This window comes from Xyrauchen texanus, chromosome 5, assembly GCF_025860055.1.
Source record: "Xyrauchen texanus isolate HMW12.3.18 chromosome 5, RBS_HiC_50CHRs, whole genome shotgun sequence".
Classification (NCBI taxonomy): Eukaryota; Metazoa; Chordata; class Actinopteri; order Cypriniformes; family Catostomidae; genus Xyrauchen; species Xyrauchen texanus.
This window is the reverse complement of record NC_068280.1, coordinates 15647006-15669880: the sequence shown is the minus strand read 5'-3', so window position 1 is coordinate 15669880 and position 22875 is coordinate 15647006. Positions and strand designations below refer to the sequence as shown.

Here is a 22875-nt window from a genome sequence, read left to right as displayed (position 1 = left end):
ACTGATAACAGTGCAACCTTGACCTAGCCTGACTTTGCTCAGGGTGATCTAAATGGACTCAATGCTAGCGGGAGACAGTTATGACCGCATTAAGATTGAACTCCATACGATGCCCCGATAGACAGTGTTCTGAGTGGGAGAGAGGACGCTTTTCTTGGCATTGAGCCTCAACCCCAGAGAAACAGATGAGCTAAGACGATGTCCCTGTGCTGAACTGCCAGTTCCTGGAACTGCGCTAGGATCAGCCAGTCGTCTACATAATTCAGAATGCAGATACCCCGGAGTCGCAAGGAGCCAGCGCTACATCATGCATTGTGAATGTGCAGGTAAAAAGGGCTAGGCTGAGTGAAAGAACCTGACCCTGGAAGACTTCGCCCCCGGAAGTGAACCTCAGGAACTTTCCATGTTGTGGCAGAACTTCTAAATGAAGTATAGAAGTGCGTCATAAGATCGATGGTGACCAGCCAAACGAGTTGTAGGGCTTGAGACACGACCGTCTTGACAGGCATCATCTTGGACTTGAACACCCACGGGTAGTTCAAGCTTTAAGATCTAAGCCAGACGCCACCCCTCACCCTCCATGGGTAACGGGAAGTATTTAGTGTAATAACCTAACTCTCTCTCTCTGGAAGGGGAACACATACCATGGCCCCTTTAACCAGGAGAATGAGTTTTTGTTTTTACAAAAAAAGAAATCTGGTTTACGGTAGTGAGAACACGCCGTTGAAACACGGAAAAGCGGCGAGTGAATTAAATCCTGACGCCCTTATAAGACCCACAGAAAAGAATATATCCGGCAGGAGTTTCCACGCTGCCAGGATCTCTGAGATGGGTATTATATTTTAACACTTCCTGTTGAGGGGTTGTCGGGTGTTTCACGTCCTGAATAAGATGCAGGAACAGCGAAAACACCCAATTTTGATGGAAGCCTCTGCAACCCGAAACACCAAGAGGTGGCGGAATGGGGGGCTTCGATGGGGTACCGGGAGGGGTGAAGTGAAACACGCGCCCGTCCCGAGGGAGCTACACCTAATCTAGGTGCAAGACCGTCAGGGTTTTCTCTTGGGTCTTGCTTCGGGGCTGGCAGGGCGGCGAGACTGTCCCCAATCCCTGGGAGGAGGAGCACGACTCGCCACGCTTTGTTTTTGAGCCTCCCTTCAGTCAGGACCGATGCGGGTCTGCGGCTTGCTCGTCAAGCGCAGAACCCACACTCAGGTCGTCCAGGGGTCAGCCTGGTACGCCTGTAAAACAGCATAGTGTGCAGAGCAGCACCAGCCTGACCTGCTGCTTGATAAGCCCTTCCCACTAAAGTGGAGGTTGTCCTACAAGACTTTGAGGGAGAGAGGGCTTTAAGTGACGATGCCGAGCCCGGCGAGAGATAGCCGCAAGCGTCTCTTCGACCGGCGGCATCACTGAATACCGCCGTGCCTCAGCACCCACGATAGTCGAATATAATGACGTCGAGGGTATGCTGAACACGGGAAGGAAATATATATATATATATATATATATATATATATATATATATATATATATATATATATATTTTATTTATTTTTTGGGGGTTCTCCATGAGCGAAAAAGCTCTTCATGGAGGTTATCAAAGAAGGGAAGGGACCCATGAGGCGTTCCCTTTCTTAGACTGGAAGATAAAATATATCCCCTAATTTGGAGCATTTGGAGGTCTCTTTTTCACGTGGCCAGTCCAATCTGGCAACCGCACGAGTAACAACATCAAGCAATTTCCTCCGTAGATTTTTTATCGCGGACGGAAAGCTCGGAGGCGGGAAGAGAATCGCGATCCACCTCATGACCCGAAGAAGCGTCGAGATCATGTGTGAAGGACCAGCTGGGTTTGGGTAGAGAGTGAGAGAAAGGGATCAACCCGTCTCTTGCTCCTCAGCCACATCCATGCAAGAGCCCCACGAACGATTTTTTTTTTTTTTTTCGTGAGTGCAGACTCCCGGAAGCAAGCGAGGCGAGCACGACGCACTCTGCCTGTTAAAGCAAATCACAGTGCTCACACCCGCCCTGCTGCAACGCGAGAGCAGCGTGCTCTTACCCCCAAACAAACAGAGCAAAAACTGATGTGTGTCGTCTTCAGCTATAGAGCGGAAGAGGGAACACGCACCGCTTATGGCTTTCAGTCATTCTCTCTTTTCTAAACAGAAGAGAACAACGTTCACTGCACACTGCCTAACTGATTCTAACTTCTAACAGAGGAAAGAAAGTTTTGACAGGGTTTGTGAAAGACACAGAAACAGAATCGCTCTGAAAAAAAGAGTTTCTGACGACACCTGGTGACGTATCCATTTATAGCCTGGCCTCAGGTGCATCTAATGATTACATCAGCCGAGGCTATAAATTCCGGTCAATGTTCATTGACGTGTTCCACACATTATTCAGCTCGGCTCACAGCAAAAGCTGTTCCCCGTAGCGCTCAGCAGCGCAACATCGTAGTGAAGCTTCTTGTAAAGGGAACATTAGCCTCTTAGGAATAATGCTGCCTTCATTTGCTATCTCAATTATCTTCTTACTACTTCTGAAATTAGTACTTCACTTTTAAGTGCTTTGTTGAAAGGAAAGAAAACATGGAGGTCGCCAGGTTCATTCTTGTTTATTGCTTGGGGAACTCTTATTTTGACACCGTAATCAGTTGTGGGTGTAATATAATCACAAAGGAATCAATTACTGTAATCTAATAACTTTTTATACAAAAATAATAGTAGAACATTACATTTCAAACACTTTTAATGAGATTATATTTATTGAATTTCAATTAAGTTATAATCAATTAAATTAAATTAATGAATTATAAGTTTGGGAGGAGCTTGTTCATCTAGGCCTTCAGGTCATATACCAAGGATGCAATCACCTGCTTCCCTTGCTTCGGTGACCATTCTTCAAGCATTCCTCCACCTGCCCATCTCCACAATTTCACAATGCCTATACCAGTTATTACTTCAAAATTGTCATTCTATTTCTTTCAATGCCTTGGGCTATTATACTTACAGGAGGGCCATGGCATGCAGGGTGGCTTGGGATGGGAGAGATTTTAAGAGCTCAAGGCCAGTCCTTTGCTTGAGCCCCTCCGTTATGGATAGCACACCAAATTTGTTTACCTTAATGCATTCCAGGTCTATATGAATGAGTGAACTCATGAATTACTTTTAAGTACATGACTTGTTTACAGATATTTAAAATTGTAGAATATATTTAAAATGTGAATTACATTAATATGTAACTGTGTTTGCATTTCAGATACAGCTGAAGGGCATGCGTCCCCTAACAAGTTAATAACTGCGTTTCCATCCACGTGTTTTTCTGCACATTTTGGTATATCACGTAAAAACTGCTGGATGGAAGATGCGAGTAAAATCTCCAAATTGCAAATACAAACCTATGCTCCTTTGAGGTGGATAATTTTTTTTATTTTATTTAAAAAAAGAAGAAATGCGCATAAACTATGATGGAAACACATTTACCGAATAAAGTCTAACTGAATTTATTAGGAATACGAGATGTGCGTCTAAAAATGTCATGTGACTGAAAAACTCGTTCATAATTGGACAAACCATTGGACCTATTATCACATCTGAAATGTTGCTCTGGTCATCCTGGAAAAATGTGTGTCTAGAAAATCCAAAGCCTGCAGAGTTTGCAGAGCAAATAAGTTGAATACAAACATGAATTGTTCCTAAGAGCAGGTTTATTGACACTTTTGAAATATATTAGAAATCTGCATGACAAAGACATTAGGAAGCACATAGTGCTCCTAGAATAGACGAAAGCCAAGAGTATTTTATTAATAAAAGAGTAACAGTTGCTACAATTTCTCTGGAAGTAAAGATGTTGTTCTTTTGAACACATGGGATGGAAACATGGCTTAAAATCACAATTTCTTTTTGCGATACAAAGGTTTTTCAGATAAATTAAATTCACAACTTGGATGAAAACATAGCTAATGAACAAGAAGGAAATATAGACATTATTTTGAATTCTTTGAGTGGAAAAATAAAAGCTTTTCTGTGAAAAGTGTTTTAGAAAGTAATGTAAGTAATTAGTAGCATGATTACTTTTTCTATGAAGTAATCAGTAAAGTCAACAATCTGATTGTAATTTTAAAGAAGTAACTAGTCATTTGTAGAAGATTACTTTTTTGAGTTACTCACTGACCGTAATACAATGTTAGTCAGCTTGCCTTGCTGGCAATAATAGAATTTTGGTCAAATACATGCTATTTTCAGTTTTAGAAAATGTAAAAAATTTAAACCGATTTACATAAATGTATATGACGATAACAGTGCGATGAATCTGGATTTATAAAAATTTATAAAACCTATCATTCACTACAGAAACCATACTCTTCTCTGCCAAATTGAAAGTTTATGTCTCCTCCCAACTTGGAAACCCAGTAGTAATTATGATTTGGGGGGCTGTTTATGGGCAACTTTCAAGTAGAAAACTTGTATTTATGATCATTCCGATGGCACCTGAAGGCAGCATAAATGTCAAATGTTAGGCCAATGTTATGTGAGTGTTTAGATAAGGGACTAATAGAGTTTTTATCTTCCTTGTGTCAGCTGGCAATGACGTCTCTGATCAGAGGCAATGAGCTGGAACTGGCAGTGTGTGTGGGCACAGTGCTGGGAGAATCAGCCAGTAAAGCCACTCACTATGTTCTGGAGCTCTTGGCCAGAAAGTACATGACCACTGCCACATGGTAAGCTTAAAGCTGTTCCATCATATCAGTGTGCCTCTTTGAGTATGAGGCAGGTTCATCTTAAATAGTTTGCACACTTTTGTCTAAATGTAGCCAATCTCTGTTCATCAGTCTTGCACAAAAGTGTTGATATGACCCTGATAGTCATCCTTACTGCACACCTGTTACATTTTTTATTTCCATCTCTCTCTAGCTTTCCATCTGTGACATACAGGTATTTTCTCTGCCTTCCTTCAGTGTATCAGAATATCAGTCAATTCTGGTTTTGTTTATGTTCATCTGGTTTACAGTATATGCTTATTCATAATTCATAGATAATCTTTCTTAAAAGATCATAACTGACTCATTTGTTAGCCACCTTCAGGATTTCATATTTTGCCATTTTTCAGTGCATTCAGTCAAGTTTAACAAACCATTTTGAATATAACTTAAGTGATTACTGACGTGTATTGTTATCTTTTAATTTAAGTACTGCAATTGCTTGCATGTTTTCCCACATTTTTTAAAAATATGTATACAAATGTGCATACATATCAAACTCAATTATCAATAACAAAATATGATTGCATCATACAACTTGTTTAATTTTCCAGAGGTAGTTTCATTTATAGTTCTAACGCTGAGTAATTTTTCATAGACTGTCCTTTTGCATCATCCTCTGCTATGCTATTGGTCTGCTTTACTAATGCGACATTTGGTCTTCTACTCCCCAGGGATCTTGCGGCCAGATTACTCCAGATGATCCCTGATAATGACATTTTGTTAGCCAAACTGTGTGCCTTCTACCCTGGCAGCTCAGCCGAAATCAATGACCTGCACGAGAAGGTGACTACCTCATTAATACGTTCCAGCAGCGTCGATAGGTCAAACATTCAGGGCTCGAGCCCCAAATTATTTTGGTCCAGCCCTGAATGATTTTGTTCAGAATTGCAGGTGTTTGAGTTCAACTGAAGTAAATGTAAAGGTAAATGTTGGTTATTGCAGCAGTTTTCCTGCAAATTGAATTATATTCATCTGGCGTTTGGCACTTTATACACACTCAATATGCTTCCTCATCTGAAACACGCACTATACAAGCTTGGTTTTTGTGTGAGTTGTGGAAAAATTATGTACAAGGTTTTCCTCTTGTGTGATATATGTTCTTTATGAATTAATTTGAATAAATAAAATGGTCTTGTTTCATTTAAAATGTGACAGGATTATACACACTGTATATGTGTATAATCACGACCCGGCCCGCCCTCCACCCTGTCACATTCCTCCCTCGTTCTCTCAGGCTGGGGAGCCACCGGCATGACGTACATCCCCCCTCTCTTTCCCTGGGGAGGGGCGTGCCTTCTGCCCCGTCTGCCGGCAGGTCATCCCCGTCTACCTGGATGAAGGAGGGGACAAGGGGAGGGAAACAAAATAATAAAAATTGGGGGGGTTCCTTTAACAGTGTAGTACCCCCCCAAAAAAAAAACACTGTACAGTTTAAAAGAGAGGGAAAAGGCCAATGCGGAGCGGCAGTGAGAGAGAGAGAGGAGAGAGAGATGGAAAAAAAAACACTTACTCGCCAGTTCTCCGATACGCCGCAGCTTGGTCCTCGGCCACTCCTCCACCCTCTAACGGACGACAGCCGTGCCTCTCCAGGTGGATCGGAGGCAGTCCTCCAGCCCCAGGCGGACGGAATGCCCCGCCGCGTTCTTGGGGAACAGAAGGAAACACACTGGCAGTGGTTCTCCCGCTCCAGGCGGTAGGCAGCGAGCCCCTCCCCGCTCCCCGTTTCAGTGGCTGGTATGGGAATCCTCCGCCACTGGCAGCGGCCCTGACTGCTCCAGACAGTCGGTTAGGAGCCCCTTCTCCCCTCGCGTTCGGCGGCCGTGCTCCTCCGGCCCCCGGAAGACGACCACAGCTGCTCCGTTGGGGTGGACGGTAGTGGCGAGAACTCTACTACGGTGTATCCCTCCTCCTTCCCAGGTCTTCGGCACCAGTGTAAAACAGTTCAATGGAAAGGAGGAGGCGAGAACCAGCTTGACAATATAAATAATAATTTGGTAAACTTTACCAAAAAGACACAAACATAAACACACGATGGTCAGCTGCCCGTAAACGTTCACTCTCTCTCTCATCACACCACCTTCCGCTGTCGGCCTTTATCCATCTCCGAGGCTTAATTAGCCTGATAAGGGATCGGGTGAGTATAATCATGACTCGGCCCCACCCTCCACCCTGTCACACACTAGCACAGTCCCAACTCAGTGAAGTGGTCTATTAATGAGTACAGTCAGAAAATTATTTTAGTCTCATAACTAATCTCGTAGAAATATGGTGTTTATTACATTTAGTTCCCTATCTGTCACTCACTCGATGTTGTGTCGATGTAGTGACACCATGGGCCGCTCTTGGGAGCCCCAAACACCTCTGATCTTTGAGAAAAGGCCAATGGGAATTGGCGAGTGGAATTTGCATGCAACTCCCCCAGACATACGGGTATAAAAGGAGCTGGCTCGCAACCACTCATTCAGAATTTTTCTTCAGAGCTGTGTTGAATCAGTGAGTTTCTCTGCCATTCCATTCACCTCATAATTGTATGCTGTTGGTTATACGCCGCATTTCAGAAGTTTCTCCCCCTCGTGCATGTTTAGTGCAGAGTACGCCCCTGGGCACTTCCACAGCTAAAAGAGTATATATTCTGATAAATTGTATTTTCTCTAAAAGAGTGCGCACTGACAGAGAGCGTCTTTTAAAGATGCCTTTCCATCTGTGTAGTTCCTGTATGCGGTCGCTACCTCTCTGCCAATGGGAGTGGTGCTGCCAAGTGAAATCACACGGACCTCCCATTACCCAGTACGCTCGTTTGCCCCAGTCGGGTTCTGGAATGAGACAGGCAGCTCGCCCCAGGGTGTTTATTGTCTTGTTTGGGACTCGAGAGCAGGATGAGCTTTCGATCGCAGCATTGGTCTCCTTCAGGTGTGGTTGCCCATTCTGAGGCCGACTTGGACCTGACGGCCACGCTTGCCCGGGCTGCCACGAATGTCAGGCTGGAGTGGAACCCTCCACCCTGCCCTGAGCCCTCGTGGCTTGATTACTGGTTCCTGGGTCCGGAGCACTGCTCACAGCCTTGCCTTGCCCTGGTTTCATTCTTCCCGTAGGTGCATGAGGAGCTCACAAAGTCATGGCGGGCACCTTTTACTGCTCGGATCTGACTTTTGGGTTCCTCCACTCTCACTATCCTTGACGGTGGGATGGCCAGGTGGTACACAGAGTTTCCTCAGGTGGACAAGGCGGTTGCGGTGCACTTGTGCCCACAAAACAGCAGAGACTCCAATCCAAGGCTTGTAAATCTTTGTCATCTCTGACGGCCAAGGCTTACAGTGCCATTGGACAGGCCATCTCTGCCCTGCATTCCATGGCCCTCCTGCAAGTATACTAGGCTAAGTCATTAAAAGAGCTGCACGAGGGTAGGCCTGTCCCGGGACTTATGCAGGATCTGTGCTCGCCGACCAACCTCGCCCTACGGCGACAAAATTCATGCTGTAGGATCTATTTTTTTTAGTCACTGGTTAAGTGTTCATGGAAAAGATGCGTTTTAAGTCATTTTTGGAAGACACAAAATGAGTCAGCTTCACAGATGGAGTTGGGAAGGTCATTCAACCAATGTAGTATGATGAAACTGAAAGTCTGGGAAAGTTTTGTAGTGCCTCTTTGTGTTGGTACGAAAAGGCAACATTCCTTAGCCGACTGCAGGCTTCTGGTGGGCGTGTAGTTCTGCAAAAATGATTTTAGGTAGGCTGGAGTAGACCCTGTGACTGTTTTGTATGCCAGCATCAGAGCCTTGAATTGAATACATGTATCAACAGGCAGCCAGTGGAGAGAGACAAAGAGTGGTCTCTTTGGTTCATTAACGAACAGACATGCTGCTGCATTCTGGATCATTTTGCAGAGGTCTAATTGCACGTGCAGGGATGCCTGCAATAAGAGAGTTAAGTAGTCCAGTCTTTTTATGACAAGTAATTGAACAAGCAGTTGTGTGGTATGTTTAGAGAGGAAGGGTCTTATTCCCTGATATTGTAGAGTGTAAATCTACATGATATTACAGTCTTTGAGATGTGGTCTCTGAAATTTAGCTGGTTATAGATGGTTACCACTAGATTTCTGACCATTTTGGAAGGTGATACTTTAGTTGTACCCAGCTGCACAGTGATGTTGTGTTCAACAGCAGGGTTAGCTGGAAAGACAAGGAGTTTGGTCTTGGCTGGGTTGAGTTGTAGGTGGTATTCCTTAATCCAGGCCGAGATTCGAGCAGTCACTGTGGTGTTGTTGGGCTGGAAAGACAAGTAGAGTTGCATGTCATCAGCGTAGCAGTGGTAAGAGAAACCATGTGACTTAATGATGGGTCCCAGTGATGTTGTGTGTATAGAGAAGAGAAGTGGTCCAAGCACTGATCCCTGAGGTACCCCAGTAAGTAATTGATGTGGCCTGGATACCTCACCTCTCCAGGCTACCTTGAAGGACCTACCTGAGAGATAGGAGTTAAACCAGTCAAGCACAGTTCCTGTGAGAGGGTGGAAAGTATGATCTGATGGTTGACTGTGTCAAAGGCTGCAGAATGGTCCAGCAGAATCAGAATGGATGATCTGGATTCAGCTTTCGCCAGTCTCAGTGTCTCAGTGACAGACAGCAGGGCAGTCTCGGTGGAGTTTCCACTTTTGAAGCCTGACTGATTGTCATCCAGCAGCTTGTTGTGTGAGAGATAGGCAGAGATTTGATTGAAAACTGCCCTTTCAAGTGTTTTTGCCATGAATGGGATGAGAGAGACTGGTCTGTAGTGTTCTATCTGCGTGGGGTTAAGTGCGGGTTTTTTCAGCAGCGGGGTTACTCGAGCCTGCTTAAATGTAGTGGGAAAAGTGCCTGTAAGTAGAGACGTGTTAATTATGTGTGTGAGTCCAGGTAAGATGGACGGAGAGTTGGCCTGGAGAAGGTGAGAAGGAATGGGGTCAAGGGAACAAGTGGTGGGGTGGTTGCAGTGGAGGAGTTTAGAGACCTTAGTGTCAGTCAGAGGAGAGAACATAGAGAAAGAAGGGTTGCATACAGGAGACAGGTGTTTGATAGGGTGTGGTGCTGTGAATGTATTGCTGATGGTTGTAACCTTATTTGTAAAAAAAGTGGCAAAGATATCTGCTGTCAGTGGTGTGTCAGGTGGTGGAGGGCAGAGAAGTGTGTTGAATGTTCTAAACAAGCTATGAGTGTCTGAAAGAAAGTTGCAAGCATAAGCTGATACTTACCTAGATCTGCTGGATCTTTAGGTTTCCGCCATCTCCTCTTAGCTGCCCTGAGGTCAGTCTGATGTTCACGAAGGACGAAGGACGACAGGTTGTTAAAGTAGAGCTAAGTGTGTCTGTGGCAGTGTTTATATCAAGCATGGAAAATACATTTATTGTGGGAAGAGAGGTAGAGACATCAGTGGAAAGGCGAGAGGGTGAAAGGGAACAGAGGTTACGGCGAAAGGAAACCAAAGGTTGAATCCTCCTAGGCCGCATTTCGTTCCCTCGTCCCCTCCTTACTGCGCTCATGTCCATCAAGAGGGTTGGGGACCTGCAGGCATTCTCTGTCAGCGACACCTGCCTGGAGTTCGGTCTGGCATACTCACACGTGGTTTTGTGACCATGACCGGGCTATGTGTCCAAGGTTCTCATGACCCCTTTTAGGGATCTGGTGGTGAGCCTGCAATCGCTGCCCCGGGAAGAGGCAGACCTAGCCTTGTCGTTACTGTGTCCTGTGCATCTATAGAGCAGCGGTCTATGCAACACCTAATACCTTTTCGAGATATTATAATCTCTGGGTTGAGCCACTTTAGTCCCATGTGTTGACAGGTACGAACAGATTAGTGTGCAGGCAGCTTGCCAGGTGTACTGCTTGCGCACAGCGCCTTTCCCCTCCCTGAGGGTTAGACGTGCGCTTTTCCCCCCATGTGAGTTCCCGAGATGACTGAACCCTGGATGCCCTTCCTCCTTAACCCTGCGGCAGGCGAATTCGGCAGAGGAATTCGAAGCTATGGTACGTGTGCTAGTATGCCCTGTATTGGGGTAGGAGCTCCACATGTGCTGGTTACCTGTGGTAACCACTTGTGACGTATTTTCCACGGTACGGTTTCCCTGAGGGCAAATCCGTGTCTCCCTTCGGTATGGCCCCCCTGCCACCGGTCATCATTCTTCTACATGTGGCTGGTAAGCCCATGTGACGTATTAACCATATGTTAACCTCCCCTTCGGCAGGATGTGGTCTCTGCGGTGTCTTCCGTTGTGGGAAGAGCACCTTCCCCGACCCGAATACATATGGCCCCATCTGAATACATTTCATTTTAGTGGGAGAAAAAAACATGAAAAAGAGAAAAGTTGCGGCTGGTGTGGCCTTCTCCCATTGTAAATACCGCACCACCAGTCCACGTAACACAGTTCAACTGGTTGAACATATAGGGACCCCTAGTGTCACTATATTGACACAACATCTCATTCACTCCATGAGGGAATGGAGGTTACAACAGTAACCAAGACGTTTGATTTTATATAGCACCTTAAAGTAAAAAAATATGTGTCAAATTCAAAATGTTACAGATGCTCAGATGGAAAATATTTCATATACCATATAATACCTTATATAACCAAATAATTTAAATAACATAGTTTAAATCCAAATACCATGGTATTGTCACAGCAAGCTATTTATTATTATTATTTATTTAATTGTTTTTATAAATGCCATTGTGAGAAACTTGTGAATACTTTAAGTCGAGAAATGCATTGTATCACATATTTAAATTCAAGTTCCACAAGAAAATGTAGAAATGCTGCTCCTAAACTGATTAAAATCACGTTTTAATCACATGTTGCTGTTCTTTTAAAACATTTCTCATGGGGGAGCATAACCCAGGACTATTTTACTTGATAGGTGAATCATGAAAGGCTAAAAGAATAGAAATGCCCCTCCTGTTTGGAAAACAAAATACAGTATAATGTACTTTAATTTCTATGCATTCATAGCTTAATGTTGGTTGTTTTGGCCTCAGCCTATTATGTTTTTTAAATCCTAGAGCTGTCCCTGCATTCCAGAGCTACGCAGCGTTAAACATTACCCTAAATCAACAGATTTTTTTTTTATTTCCTATTCTGAAATAATTGTGGCCATTTGATTAACATTAACAGAATGAAAATAAGTGAATGCTTTTGTTTTAGTGAATTGGTCAATTGGATTTTAATTTAATGCTATTTATTATTTTAAATGAATATACTATATTCTGCACAGGAATTGATATAAATATATATAGAAAAATTACAATTTATTATTATTCGTTTTCGCAGTGCGGTCTACCGACTTTAGAGGAATGTAAAGACCTTGCTAAGAATGCACATGCTGAGGGAGAAATCTTCCAAGCAGTAAAGTATTACCTCCTGAGCTCAGAACCAGAAAAGGCTGTGCCCATTGGCATCTCATTTGTTAAAGGTTTGTGGCTGAAAGACTGAGAAAATATATGGTTGTGTTACATTTTTAAAACATTTTGAAATGTTTATTATTATTAATAATAATAATAATTTTGTATAGATATTTATAAATAGGGACATTGTCCTGTATATTTGTCTGCAAAACTAATTTCAAGCATTTAAGCATAATACTTTAAATTAAAAAAAACATTTAGATAATTTCATACATGTCTCAAAGGAGTACTATGTTTAGCACCCTCTCTGAAAACTGATAACCTCACCACAAAATTATTGGAATCTTGAGTTTGTTTAAGAGATTGATTACTTGTCAATCTCCCCCTCACAGAACAGCTGAGCTCTCCTGACTGGACAGTGGACTCTATGTACCACATTCTAGATCTGTTGAGCTACATGAGAACAGATCGTCTTATTCTCCCAAAGTGTAGTGAGTAAGTCAGTGACCTTTACCTCAAAAACACCTGTCAGTGTAATTTATTGGAGCTTTTTGTTCTTTACCCATCTCAATCTCTCTCTTTCTCTCCGTCTTTGGCTAGGGACCGCAATGAGTTACTTATTCTCTGTGGCTATATTGGTGCATTATTAGCCATTGGGAGACAGTATTCAAGTATAGTGCCAGCACTCTATGAATACACAAGGTAAGTTACTTAAAACTGTGGTAATTTATGACATGTTACCCAACATTAAAACAAGTGAGTATGGGGAAGGAATAATGTGCCTTCTCTCTTTCCCTCTCTTCCTGTTTTCTCTTAGTCAGCTGCTGAAAAGGAGAGAAGTGGCTGTGCCATTGCAGATAGAGCAGTTGTCTGTGGAGTTGGAGGCCTGGAGAGTCTGCACACAACCTCTGAAGTCTGTACCGCAATACATGACTTAAAACACATAACACATAAGTTCATTGCACATCATAACAGCTCTTTGCAACATTGCATGTATGGCAATCCAAAAATGTATGCCGATGGGTCAGTGAACAAACTGATGTTGGAGCCATTATAAATACTGAAAAGTATTTATGATGCATTGTAATGAGAAATAGGCTGTTTTCACATTGATGTATCACCTTGTTAGCAACACGTGCACTGGCAAACTGGACCCTGTCCTATGATGGTTAAATTTGCTCATATAGAGTGATTTTTGTCAGCATAGAAGCTGCATCATATTGGCAAATATAGCGTGTTTCCACAGAATTTTTAACGGCGCACCGTTGTTGCTAAAATTGACATAGGAATCACATTTGTGGGGAAACCCGCTCGAATCATGCGTTTGATTTTTGAAAATGAATTTGCATGCTTGCGAGACTAGTCTTAAGAATATGACAGAGCAGTAGAGTAAAGACGCTAGAGGAGCCTGTCTATGCTGTGATGTGAAGGAGGGTGTTTAGAATGGAGATCCATTCTAGAATTGTGGAAATGCTTCCCTCTCATTTATGGCATTGTGAAATATTTCTAGTTAGAGTCTTTAGTCTAGTTATTTTCCATTTCCCTATTTGATTTGTAACTTGTAGCACTGTAACACAGTTGAAGGATGGGCAAGGAGGAGGCGAGAACCGGCTTGTCAACATAAATTATATTTTAATGAGAAACTTAAACTCAAAAACACATAAACAAACACACATGACGGACATGTCCGAAATTCTCTCTCTCTCGAACAATCGTCACCGGCCGCCTTTATCCCTCGCGCGCCTCATCAGGCTGATTGGGGACCGGGCGCGCGATATTCCGACCGGCCCCGCCCCCCTCCGCTCCACAAGCACCTAATCAACATGCAAAAAATATATATTTATATGATATAAAAAACATTCTAGAGAACGTAGTTTTCCTAAATTTTGATGGAAACGTGTACAGCGGGACTAAGTTGTAAAATTGCAAATAATACCAAGCAATAAAAAGTTAGATTTGTTTATCAAATTGTTGATTATGTTTCCAAGAGTGTTGGTTATTTATGTTTTTGAGACGTTACTGGCAATACATCAGAAATTACATAATTCGTTCTGATTCAAAGTATTGGCCAGCATCATCTAATCATAAAATCCCATCATAAAATTATACATTATACATCTTTAATCTATGTACTGATAACTATCTGCAGCCTGAAACTGAACTTTTGGTCGGAATTTAGTAAATGCACTTAGCTGCGTAGAGAGATTGGGGAGGCCCAGGTCAGGTGGTTGCCTAGGGCCTCAGAAATCATAGCACCGGCCCTGCATCATCAATACTATTATACCACCCACCCCATTAGCACTCATGTGTGATGTCACCCATCTCATGGCTCGTGGTAGGCCACTGCACAGTTTATAATGCCAAACTCTATTTAAATCAATTGTCAGTTAAGTCTGCTATGCACTTAATACTTAATTAAAGTGTTTAAAATGAGTCACTTTTAATGTTCCATTTCAGTTAGGATGCTGCCTTAGTAGGAAGCTTGCTTTGTAGGTAGACGGCAGCTTTAGTTTTTTTGGCACTAGTTTTTTGAGACAATCTATCATCTCTGTTGACAAATGAAGATGAAGACACTTTAAATAATCCCTCTCCTCATCTCTCTTGTTCACAATCTCTCTCTTTCATGCACACATGTGAACAATTAACACATATACACAGAGCAGCAGAGGAGAGCTCACACACACCACCATCTGAAGCCCAGAAAGTGGAGTACAATCAGCTGTTGAGTCGGATGAGAGAGGAGCCAATAAAAGGCCTAGAGGGTCCTGACTATGTCACTGGCTCCAACTTACCTAGCCACTCTGAAGTCCAGATCTCCTGTTTCACTGGCCTCAGGATTCAGGTGGGCTCAAAGAATCTCAAGAATATCTCCTGAATATCTCAATTGTTTCTGATAGACAGCATTGAGATTAAATGGAGAGCAAATGTAGAAATCTCCTGCTAATCAGATTTTTTCACTTGAAAAAAAGTCTCTTCTTGTTTCGAAAAAGATCTCAACAATGTTCTCAGATTTGTCAAGATACAAAAGTCTGTAATAATAAAATGTCCAAGATTTCAACATAAACATTTCTCATCAATTTCTTCCAAGACAAAATTACCCCGATCTATGATATCTACATTCGTTTTATAGCTCTATACTCTTACTGTATGTCAGTTTTAGTTCTTTAGGAGAAACTTATAACATCTGAATTGCTACTTAAGGGAATTATAAATGAGAACACCGTTATGTCTCCTTGTATTTGAAAGCGATGCTGAAGAACACCATTATGTCTCCTGGTATTTGAAAGCGATGCTGAACAATACAATTTTCTCTAGCTAGGTGTCTCTGTGTGTCACTTTTGTGTCTTACCACTGAGACAGTAAGACCTGAATGCCTTTGATTCCAAATCTGTCTTTGTTTTGACTGGCAGGGTCCGGTGTACTTCCTGGAGGATGGCAAATCAGCAATTTCTCTAAATGATGCTCTGATGTGGGCAAAGGTGAACCCTTTCTCTCCATTGGGGACGGGCATACGCCTCAACCCCTTCTGAGCACAAATTGTGAGCAGTATTATGTCTTGTCTGGCTCTGGAAAGTCAGCGTCTGGTAGGGGTAAACATTCCCCATCTCTCTCAGAGAGCTTGTTGTATGTCATAGAAAAGCTGAAGTTCATAAATTGTATTCAAACCAATATTTCATAAAGCTTTGCCATTTCATGGTGTGCTTATTACTGTGCAGCTTGCAGAGTATATGCAAAGAATCAGATGACATTATTTAGGTTTGCAGTCAATACGATAGTCCAAAGATTGTAATTCTAGTTGCTGTTTAGTTGGTACTATCAATGATTATAATGAAGGTGTAGCATTTGGTTCATTTGGTTATGAATGTTTTGTAGATCTTTTATTTCAAGACTTGAGTACAGGGTATTTATCTGTAATTTTTGTTTGTATGTTTATTTATTTGATTTCATTAGAGACATGTTGTGTTTGCTGCTTTGTCACTGAAACCGTTAGGTCTGTATACACATTATTTTTTAGTAGACCCAAATAGGAACACTGAGAATTTGAAACCTCAGTGACTTTCCTAAAGCATATTGTAATAATCACTGTTCAATGTTACGGCATTTCATTCAGGGACCATTGTGCATGTTTATTATAAAGTAGGTCTGGAGGTTTATTATTCATCTTAATTAAAGGAATATTCCGGGTTCATTACAAGTTAAGCTCAATCAACAGCATTTGTGGCGTAATGTAGATAACCATAAAAAATTATTCCGACGACACCCCTCTTTTCTTAAAAAAAAGAAAAAAGATTTAAAAAAAGCAATAATCAGGGTTAAAGCGAGGCACTGACAGTGGAAGTGAATGGGCTTATAATTTTATAAAAGCACTTGCATGAAATAGTCTGTTAACACTCATATATTATTTGAGCTGTAAAGTTGTTTAAATCGTCATTTTTACAGTCGTTTAAGGGTTTGTTTACATTGCATCATCCTGGCAATGAAGTTGTAAAATTGGCTATAACTTTACACAGAAAAGGTTAGTTTTTAAACGATTTTATCACACTACAATGAAATGGGAAAAATAGGGGCATTTCTAGTTCAGTGGTAAATATGTCATAGAAATTTCACATTACTATCAATGAATTAAAAAAGGGGGACAATTCAGTTATTATGTATTTTGTCCATGGTGAATGTAGTAATGTGATGAACTATGGTATATCACTTTTGAATATGTCTCAATGAAATTCTGATATGGTGGTAAAGTTCATCATTTTTAATTGTGTTCTGTTACATCTGAGTTTATTCTTTTCTACACTGTATACAGTAGATGACACTGTGGCATAAAAGTGAACTAAACAAAAATGTTTAAACAATGATTTAATATAGGAACTATTGCAGCTCACTCCACTGCACAGGGACACCTACCGTCACACTCTTTGCATCAGTCTTACTCTTCTAAAGTTCCTTCTCTTCTCCTCGTTTCCTTCACCTTTACCTGGCACTTTCCTAAAAGTGGCGGTAGGCATCTAACTTGCTTGCTGGCAAACTGGAAGAGGATTTTCAAAAGAAATTAGCTTCCTTGGGGGGGGGAGTGTTTCTGAATGGCTGATTGCCACCCTTAGATGCCTCATATTGTTGGATATATTTACACTTTGTAGTAATGACACAAAGGCATTAAATATTGTACAATTATTATTTCACCTAACTTACATAGCCGCTTTTTAACCTTAATGGTATTAAAAGTGCTTTACACTGTGACTAATTCACCCATCAATGACAGCTGAGCTGCCATGCAAGGCACTAGCCTGCCATTGGGAGCAACTTGGGGTTCAGTGTCTTGCCCAAGGACACATCGGCATGTGGAGTCATGTGGACCGGGATTCGAACCGCCAACCCTGCGATTAGTGGCTGACCTGCTCCACCAACTGAGCCACAGCCGCCCCAAACTGTTTCTATCAGTTATCTCATATGGGCCTGTTTTTCTTGATTATACTTTTATTTTGATCAGCTCTTATACATTATGATGCTTCTTTTCAGTCACCTGTTTTCCAGCAAAGACGCAATGTAATCTATAGCCTACTGTACCGTGCCTTACATTTATTGTTGTTTTTTGCAGATACTCTATTATGCATTTAATTTATTTTTCCATGTTATTAATGTCGTATTCTTATTTTAAATGCATTAATTTTACACAAAACATAACAATATAACTTATTTATAACATAGCTAGTGCCTGACCTCGAAGCTGATAATGATGAGGATGATTCTTTTCAATTGCACTTGCACCCAGGTCATGCTCTTAATGGCAAAACTGGCATGAACAAGTAAACACTAAAGAAAGACCAATGACTTAAAGCTTCTAAAGCGAACAGCCCCCTCTTCTGGTCAAAATAAACAGCACATGGTTGCACAAACAACCAGCACAAACAACCTTGTTGCCGGTAGGCTTCAATAGCAGCTTTCTTGCCATATGTTTTCACTTTACAGACTGTTTTTGAACGCACAGTAAAAATTGGGACATTTCCAGTGACAGCTCTAGTTGGGTACAGACCCTCAAGAACCAGAAAACGGGGACTTCTGGTCACCCTACGGATTGGCCCCATTCACTTGTAAGTGCCTCACCGTAACCTCGATTTTAGCTTTTTTTAAGAAATAAATTTTTGTAATTTTTTGTGGTAATCAACATTGTCACAAATGCTGTCGATTGAGCTTAACTTGTATTGACCCGGAATATTCCTATATATTTAGCAGCATTATGTACAGAGTGAGAATAGAACATAAAGCCTCGCTGTAATTTTCAAAATACATGTCTAGAAAAATTTAGGCAATAAATCTGAGAAAACGCACAAATGAAGAAAGAAATTTCTGCTGATACATAGCTATACGTTGGCCTATATATGTACTTCTGAAGTTAGGAAGAAAAAGACAAAAGTATTTTTTATCAATATGGCATAGTACATTAGACATGCTGTAAATATTAAATGTCAGGCATTCAGGATGGTAAAATTTTTCATTGCAAGCATTGTCTTTGTTTTATGGAATTATGGAAATTTTGGTTTTATGGTAGAAAATCTAGATACAGAGACTACATTCATCAAATTGCACTGTGAAATTTATTTATTTGTATATAGATTTGTTCTAGAAATAATGTCTAAAATCCATGCTAAAATCTGTGTAAATAACATTATGCATACTCAACAAAAGGAATAGTTAAACATCACAAATTGATCCTGTAGTTGAGTCAGGCATAAGACTGTGGACGGGACTTACCCAAATCCACCAAGTCTACAAGCAAAAACCACGTGTAACCTGTTTATTTTGAATAAAGGTATATCATAAAAGTGCATGGAAAGATATTTAAGAACTAGCAAGACGTGTCACTCAAGCTTACCTTCTTTTTTGTGACCATGATTTGATAATTGCTATTAAAAGATCAAGTGACCAAGAATATTACTAGAATATACTGTATTTTGTTTTATGCTTATGATAACTGTATATCACTACTTCAGACATTTTTATTCATTAAAAAAATCATGATTCCATTAAATTAAAATTGTTTTTAAATAAAAAAGTGCTGATTAATAGGAATTTTGAATCAGGGAGGACTGAAATGTCCTATTAGTTTATCAACTCCAACTGTAATAACAAAGTGAACTGATATATTTAACATATTTTGTTTATTTGTATTAGTTATTTTTCTTTTCATGCTTAATTTTGGCAAAACAATGCAAAAAGTATTAGACTGAATCTTCCAAATGACGTGTAAAGAGTGCAACTTTGGGAGATATCTGAAAACGTCTCGGGTTACATGTGTAACCCTTGTTCCCTGAAAAAAGCGGAACGAGATGTTGCGCTGCTAAGCGCTACGGGGAACAGCTTTAGCTGTGAGCCGAGCTGAATAATGTGTGGAACACGTCAATGAACATTGACCGGAATTTATAGCCTCGGCTGAAGTAATCATTAGATGCACCTGAGGCCAGGCTATAAATGGATACGTCACCAGGTGTCGTCAGATACTTCTTTTTGAAGAGCAGTCCTGGGACGTCCCAGTGCGGCAAAGCAGCGCATCATCTCGTTCCGCTTTTTTCAGGGAACAAGGGTTACACATGTAACCCGAGACGTTCCCTTTACAAAAAGCTTCACTACGATATTGCGCTGCTAAGCGCTACGGGGAACGCAATACCCACGCTGCTGCACTTGGGGCTGTCCGGACCCCTACGGTTGTGCAGTGTACTCACAAAAATGCGAGAGGTCTCAGACATGAGCTTCAGATGTCGAATCAAGGGCATAAGAGCCCAGAGTAGCAAAGCATCTAACCCATAAAGTTCGATGAATGTGTGCGAAGAGAACCCTATCGCAACACAAACTTGTCATAAAAACTGATGAATGTGAGTGGAGAGGACCAGCCTGCCACATCAAAACTTGTTCAGGCATGAGCTGAGATGTCGACTCAAGGGCATAAGAGCCCGGAGTAGCAAAGCATCTAACCCATAAAGTTCGATGAATGTGTGCGAAGAGAACCCTATCGCAACACAAACTTGTCATAAAAACTGATGAATGTGAGCGGAGAGGACCAGCCTGCCGCATCACAAACTTGTTCAGGCATGAGCTGAGATGCCGACTCAAGGGCATAAGAGCCCAGAGTAGCAAAGCATCTAACCCATAAAGTTCGATGAATGTGTGCGAAGAGAACCCTATCGCAACACAAACTTGTCATAAAAACTGATGAATGTGAGCGGAGAGGACCAACCTGCCGCACCACAAACTTGCTGCAGAGGGGGACCTCTAGCCAAGGCTTTAGAGGAGGAGAGCCCTCTGGTAGAGTGCGCCCTAAAACCTACTGGCGAAGCTTGATCGCGCGCCTCGTAGGCCCGGGCAGTAATGTCCCTCACCCAAAGTGACATAGTCTGTCAGGATGTGACCGCCACCCAGTCACGGCTTCCAAATGAAGAATTGCTGCCCTGATTTTATGCCACTAGCAAATGCGGTGGACATAAGTCTGACGGGTACAGACTGGACAAAGTCTGAGAAGTCTTAGCTGCTCCGGCGTTACAAACGGCAGGGAGCAGAAGGCTTAGAGAATAACTGGCCAAGAGTCGCAAAAGGCACCTTGGGCAGGTAGTCAGGGTGAGGGTGCAAAGAATGCTTTTGGTCATACCTGGGGCAACTCAAAACAGGCCGGCAAGAGAGACAGAGCCTGTAGGTACCCAAGTCTCCTCAGAGATGTAATTGCCATAAGAAAAACCATCTTGAGAGTCAGAAGTCTACCAAACGCTGACTCTAGAGGTTTTAAAAAGGGGGGGTCTTACCCTATGAAGAGGTCCTAGCAAGGATGCCTCTTAGAGGGCACCCCGCCCATCAAGGCGTGGCAAACCGAAGTGGAAGCCACATAGAACCTGGCAGTGGCGAGGCAAATGCCCGCTGACAGTTCTTTCCACCAAAAATCCAGAACTGAAGCAAACTGGCAGTTAGCTGGTTCTGCAATTGAACTTATTAGAAGGAAACGCATGCAGGCGCATTTGTGCCATGTATGCGCCGCCATGATCAGCACCCCTGGGGGGGGGGAACTGGGTGACTCGGGGAGAAGTAGAGGAGACATTGCGCTATCAACAGAGGCGAAGAGGTCCTCTTCTGCCCTGTAAAATCTACCCAGATCAGTTCCAAGGGAGGGAGCCCTAGCACTTGCAATGGTCTCGATAACTTCAGGAGAAAGCCCTGTGAACCTCAGTTGGTACCTTACAGGGGCCAAGCATGAAAGGTTTCACAATTCGGGCCGGGGATGAATATGTCCCCTGAGCCTGAGAAAGAAGGTCCTACCTGTTCGGAATCGCCCAAGGCGAGCCGTCGAGGAGAGATATTAACTCCGAGAACCATATCCTGTTCAGCCAGCGCAGCGCCATTAATAGGAGGCAAGACCTTGCTGGTGAACATTGCCAAGACTCCCGGGAGCAGAGAAACCGCATTCTGGGTCATGTATGTGTCTTAACGTCCAGATCCAAGGGGGCTGGGTGATTTCAGGAAGAAGTAGAGGAGACATTGCGCTATTCATAGAGGCGAAGAGGTCCTCTTCTGCCCTAAGATCTCACCCAAACTTGTTCCAAGTGGAAAAAGCCCGGTATTTAAAAACGTCTCGATAACCTCAGGAGAGAGCCCTGTGTTCCTCAGTTGGTACCCTTAGGGGCCAAACATGAAAGATTCCACAATTTGGGGCAGGGATGAAATATTGCCCTGTGCCTGAGACAGAAGATCCTTCCTGTTCGGCATCGCCAAAGGCGAGCCGTCGAGGGAAGAGATTAGCTCCGAGAACCAAGCCCTGTTCGGCAAGCGCGATGCTATCAGTAAGAGGCAAAAACCCTTGCTGGCGAACTCTGGGCAACTACTACCTTAGGGTGGAGTTCTTAACTCCCCGTTGGTATTTTCTGTCTGGACCGTAAATCTGCTCCCATATACGGGCATCCAGGGATATAACTGACCTGAGTGACAGGAGCTTGCCCTGGGCCCTAAGGAGAACCCAACGTGTCAGAAATACAGCTGACAAGAACGTGGGTCTCCTTGATGATTTATGTAAGAGGCTACCGCTGCATTGTCCACCAAGCACCAAGACATGGCAGCCTCAGGAGGAGGTATTTCAGGGCCAGAAATACAGCCATCAACCCGAGACAGTGACTGTGACAACCAAGCTGACGACCCTCCTATCCCCTTAAGCTGGACGACCACTTAAGGCCGCTACCCCGCCCATCAGGGAGGCGTCTGTCGTTAGCAGCCTGCGACAACAAGACGCACCTAGAGTGGGACCCAAGGCAGAAAACCGGGTCTGAACCACATAGAAAGGGAACGAAGCCTGAGGCGCGTAACCCTATTTAGCCTAGGGGTTTTGGCCCTTGGAAGAATCCCCTGGCTTTTGGCCACAACAAAAACGGTCTCATGAGCAGAAGGTCCAGAGGGATCACTGTGGACGCATTCAGCCCTGAAACCTGGAAATCATTGATACTGATAACAGTGCAACCTTGACCTAGCCTGACTTTGCTCAGGGTGATCTAAATGGACTCAATCCTAGCGGGAGACAGTTGTGCCCGCATTGAGATTGAACTCCATACGATGCCCCGATAGACAGTGTTCTGAGTGGGAGAGAGGACGCTTTTCTTGGCGTTGAGCCTCAACCCCAGAGAAACAGATGAGCTAAGATGATGTCCCTGTGCTGAACTGCCAGTTCCTGGAACTGCGCTAGGATCAGCCAGTCGTCTACATAATTCAGAAT

General features: G+C 42.8%; 1 protein-coding gene across 1 annotated transcript in view; it reads left to right on the top strand.

Annotated features, from left to right (window-relative positions):
* The window catches only part of wdr17 (WD repeat domain 17), a 62218-nt gene extending 39828 nt beyond the window's left edge, over nucleotides 1–22390 (top strand). The window contains exons 22-30 of the mRNA XM_052126902.1: nucleotides 4584–4723; nucleotides 4917–4937; nucleotides 5437–5548; nucleotides 12064–12205; nucleotides 12530–12632; nucleotides 12738–12839; nucleotides 12955–13050; nucleotides 14796–14979; nucleotides 15548–22390. Of these exons, the coding sequence (XP_051982862.1) occupies nucleotides 4584–4723; nucleotides 4917–4937; nucleotides 5437–5548; nucleotides 12064–12205; nucleotides 12530–12632; nucleotides 12738–12839; nucleotides 12955–13050; nucleotides 14796–14979; nucleotides 15548–15667 (1020 nt within the window). The 3' untranslated portion in view covers nucleotides 15668–22390. The remainder of the gene's footprint in view (nucleotides 1–4583; nucleotides 4724–4916; nucleotides 4938–5436; nucleotides 5549–12063; nucleotides 12206–12529; nucleotides 12633–12737; nucleotides 12840–12954; nucleotides 13051–14795; nucleotides 14980–15547) is intronic.
* The last annotated feature ends 485 nt before the right edge of the window (nucleotides 22391–22875 follow it).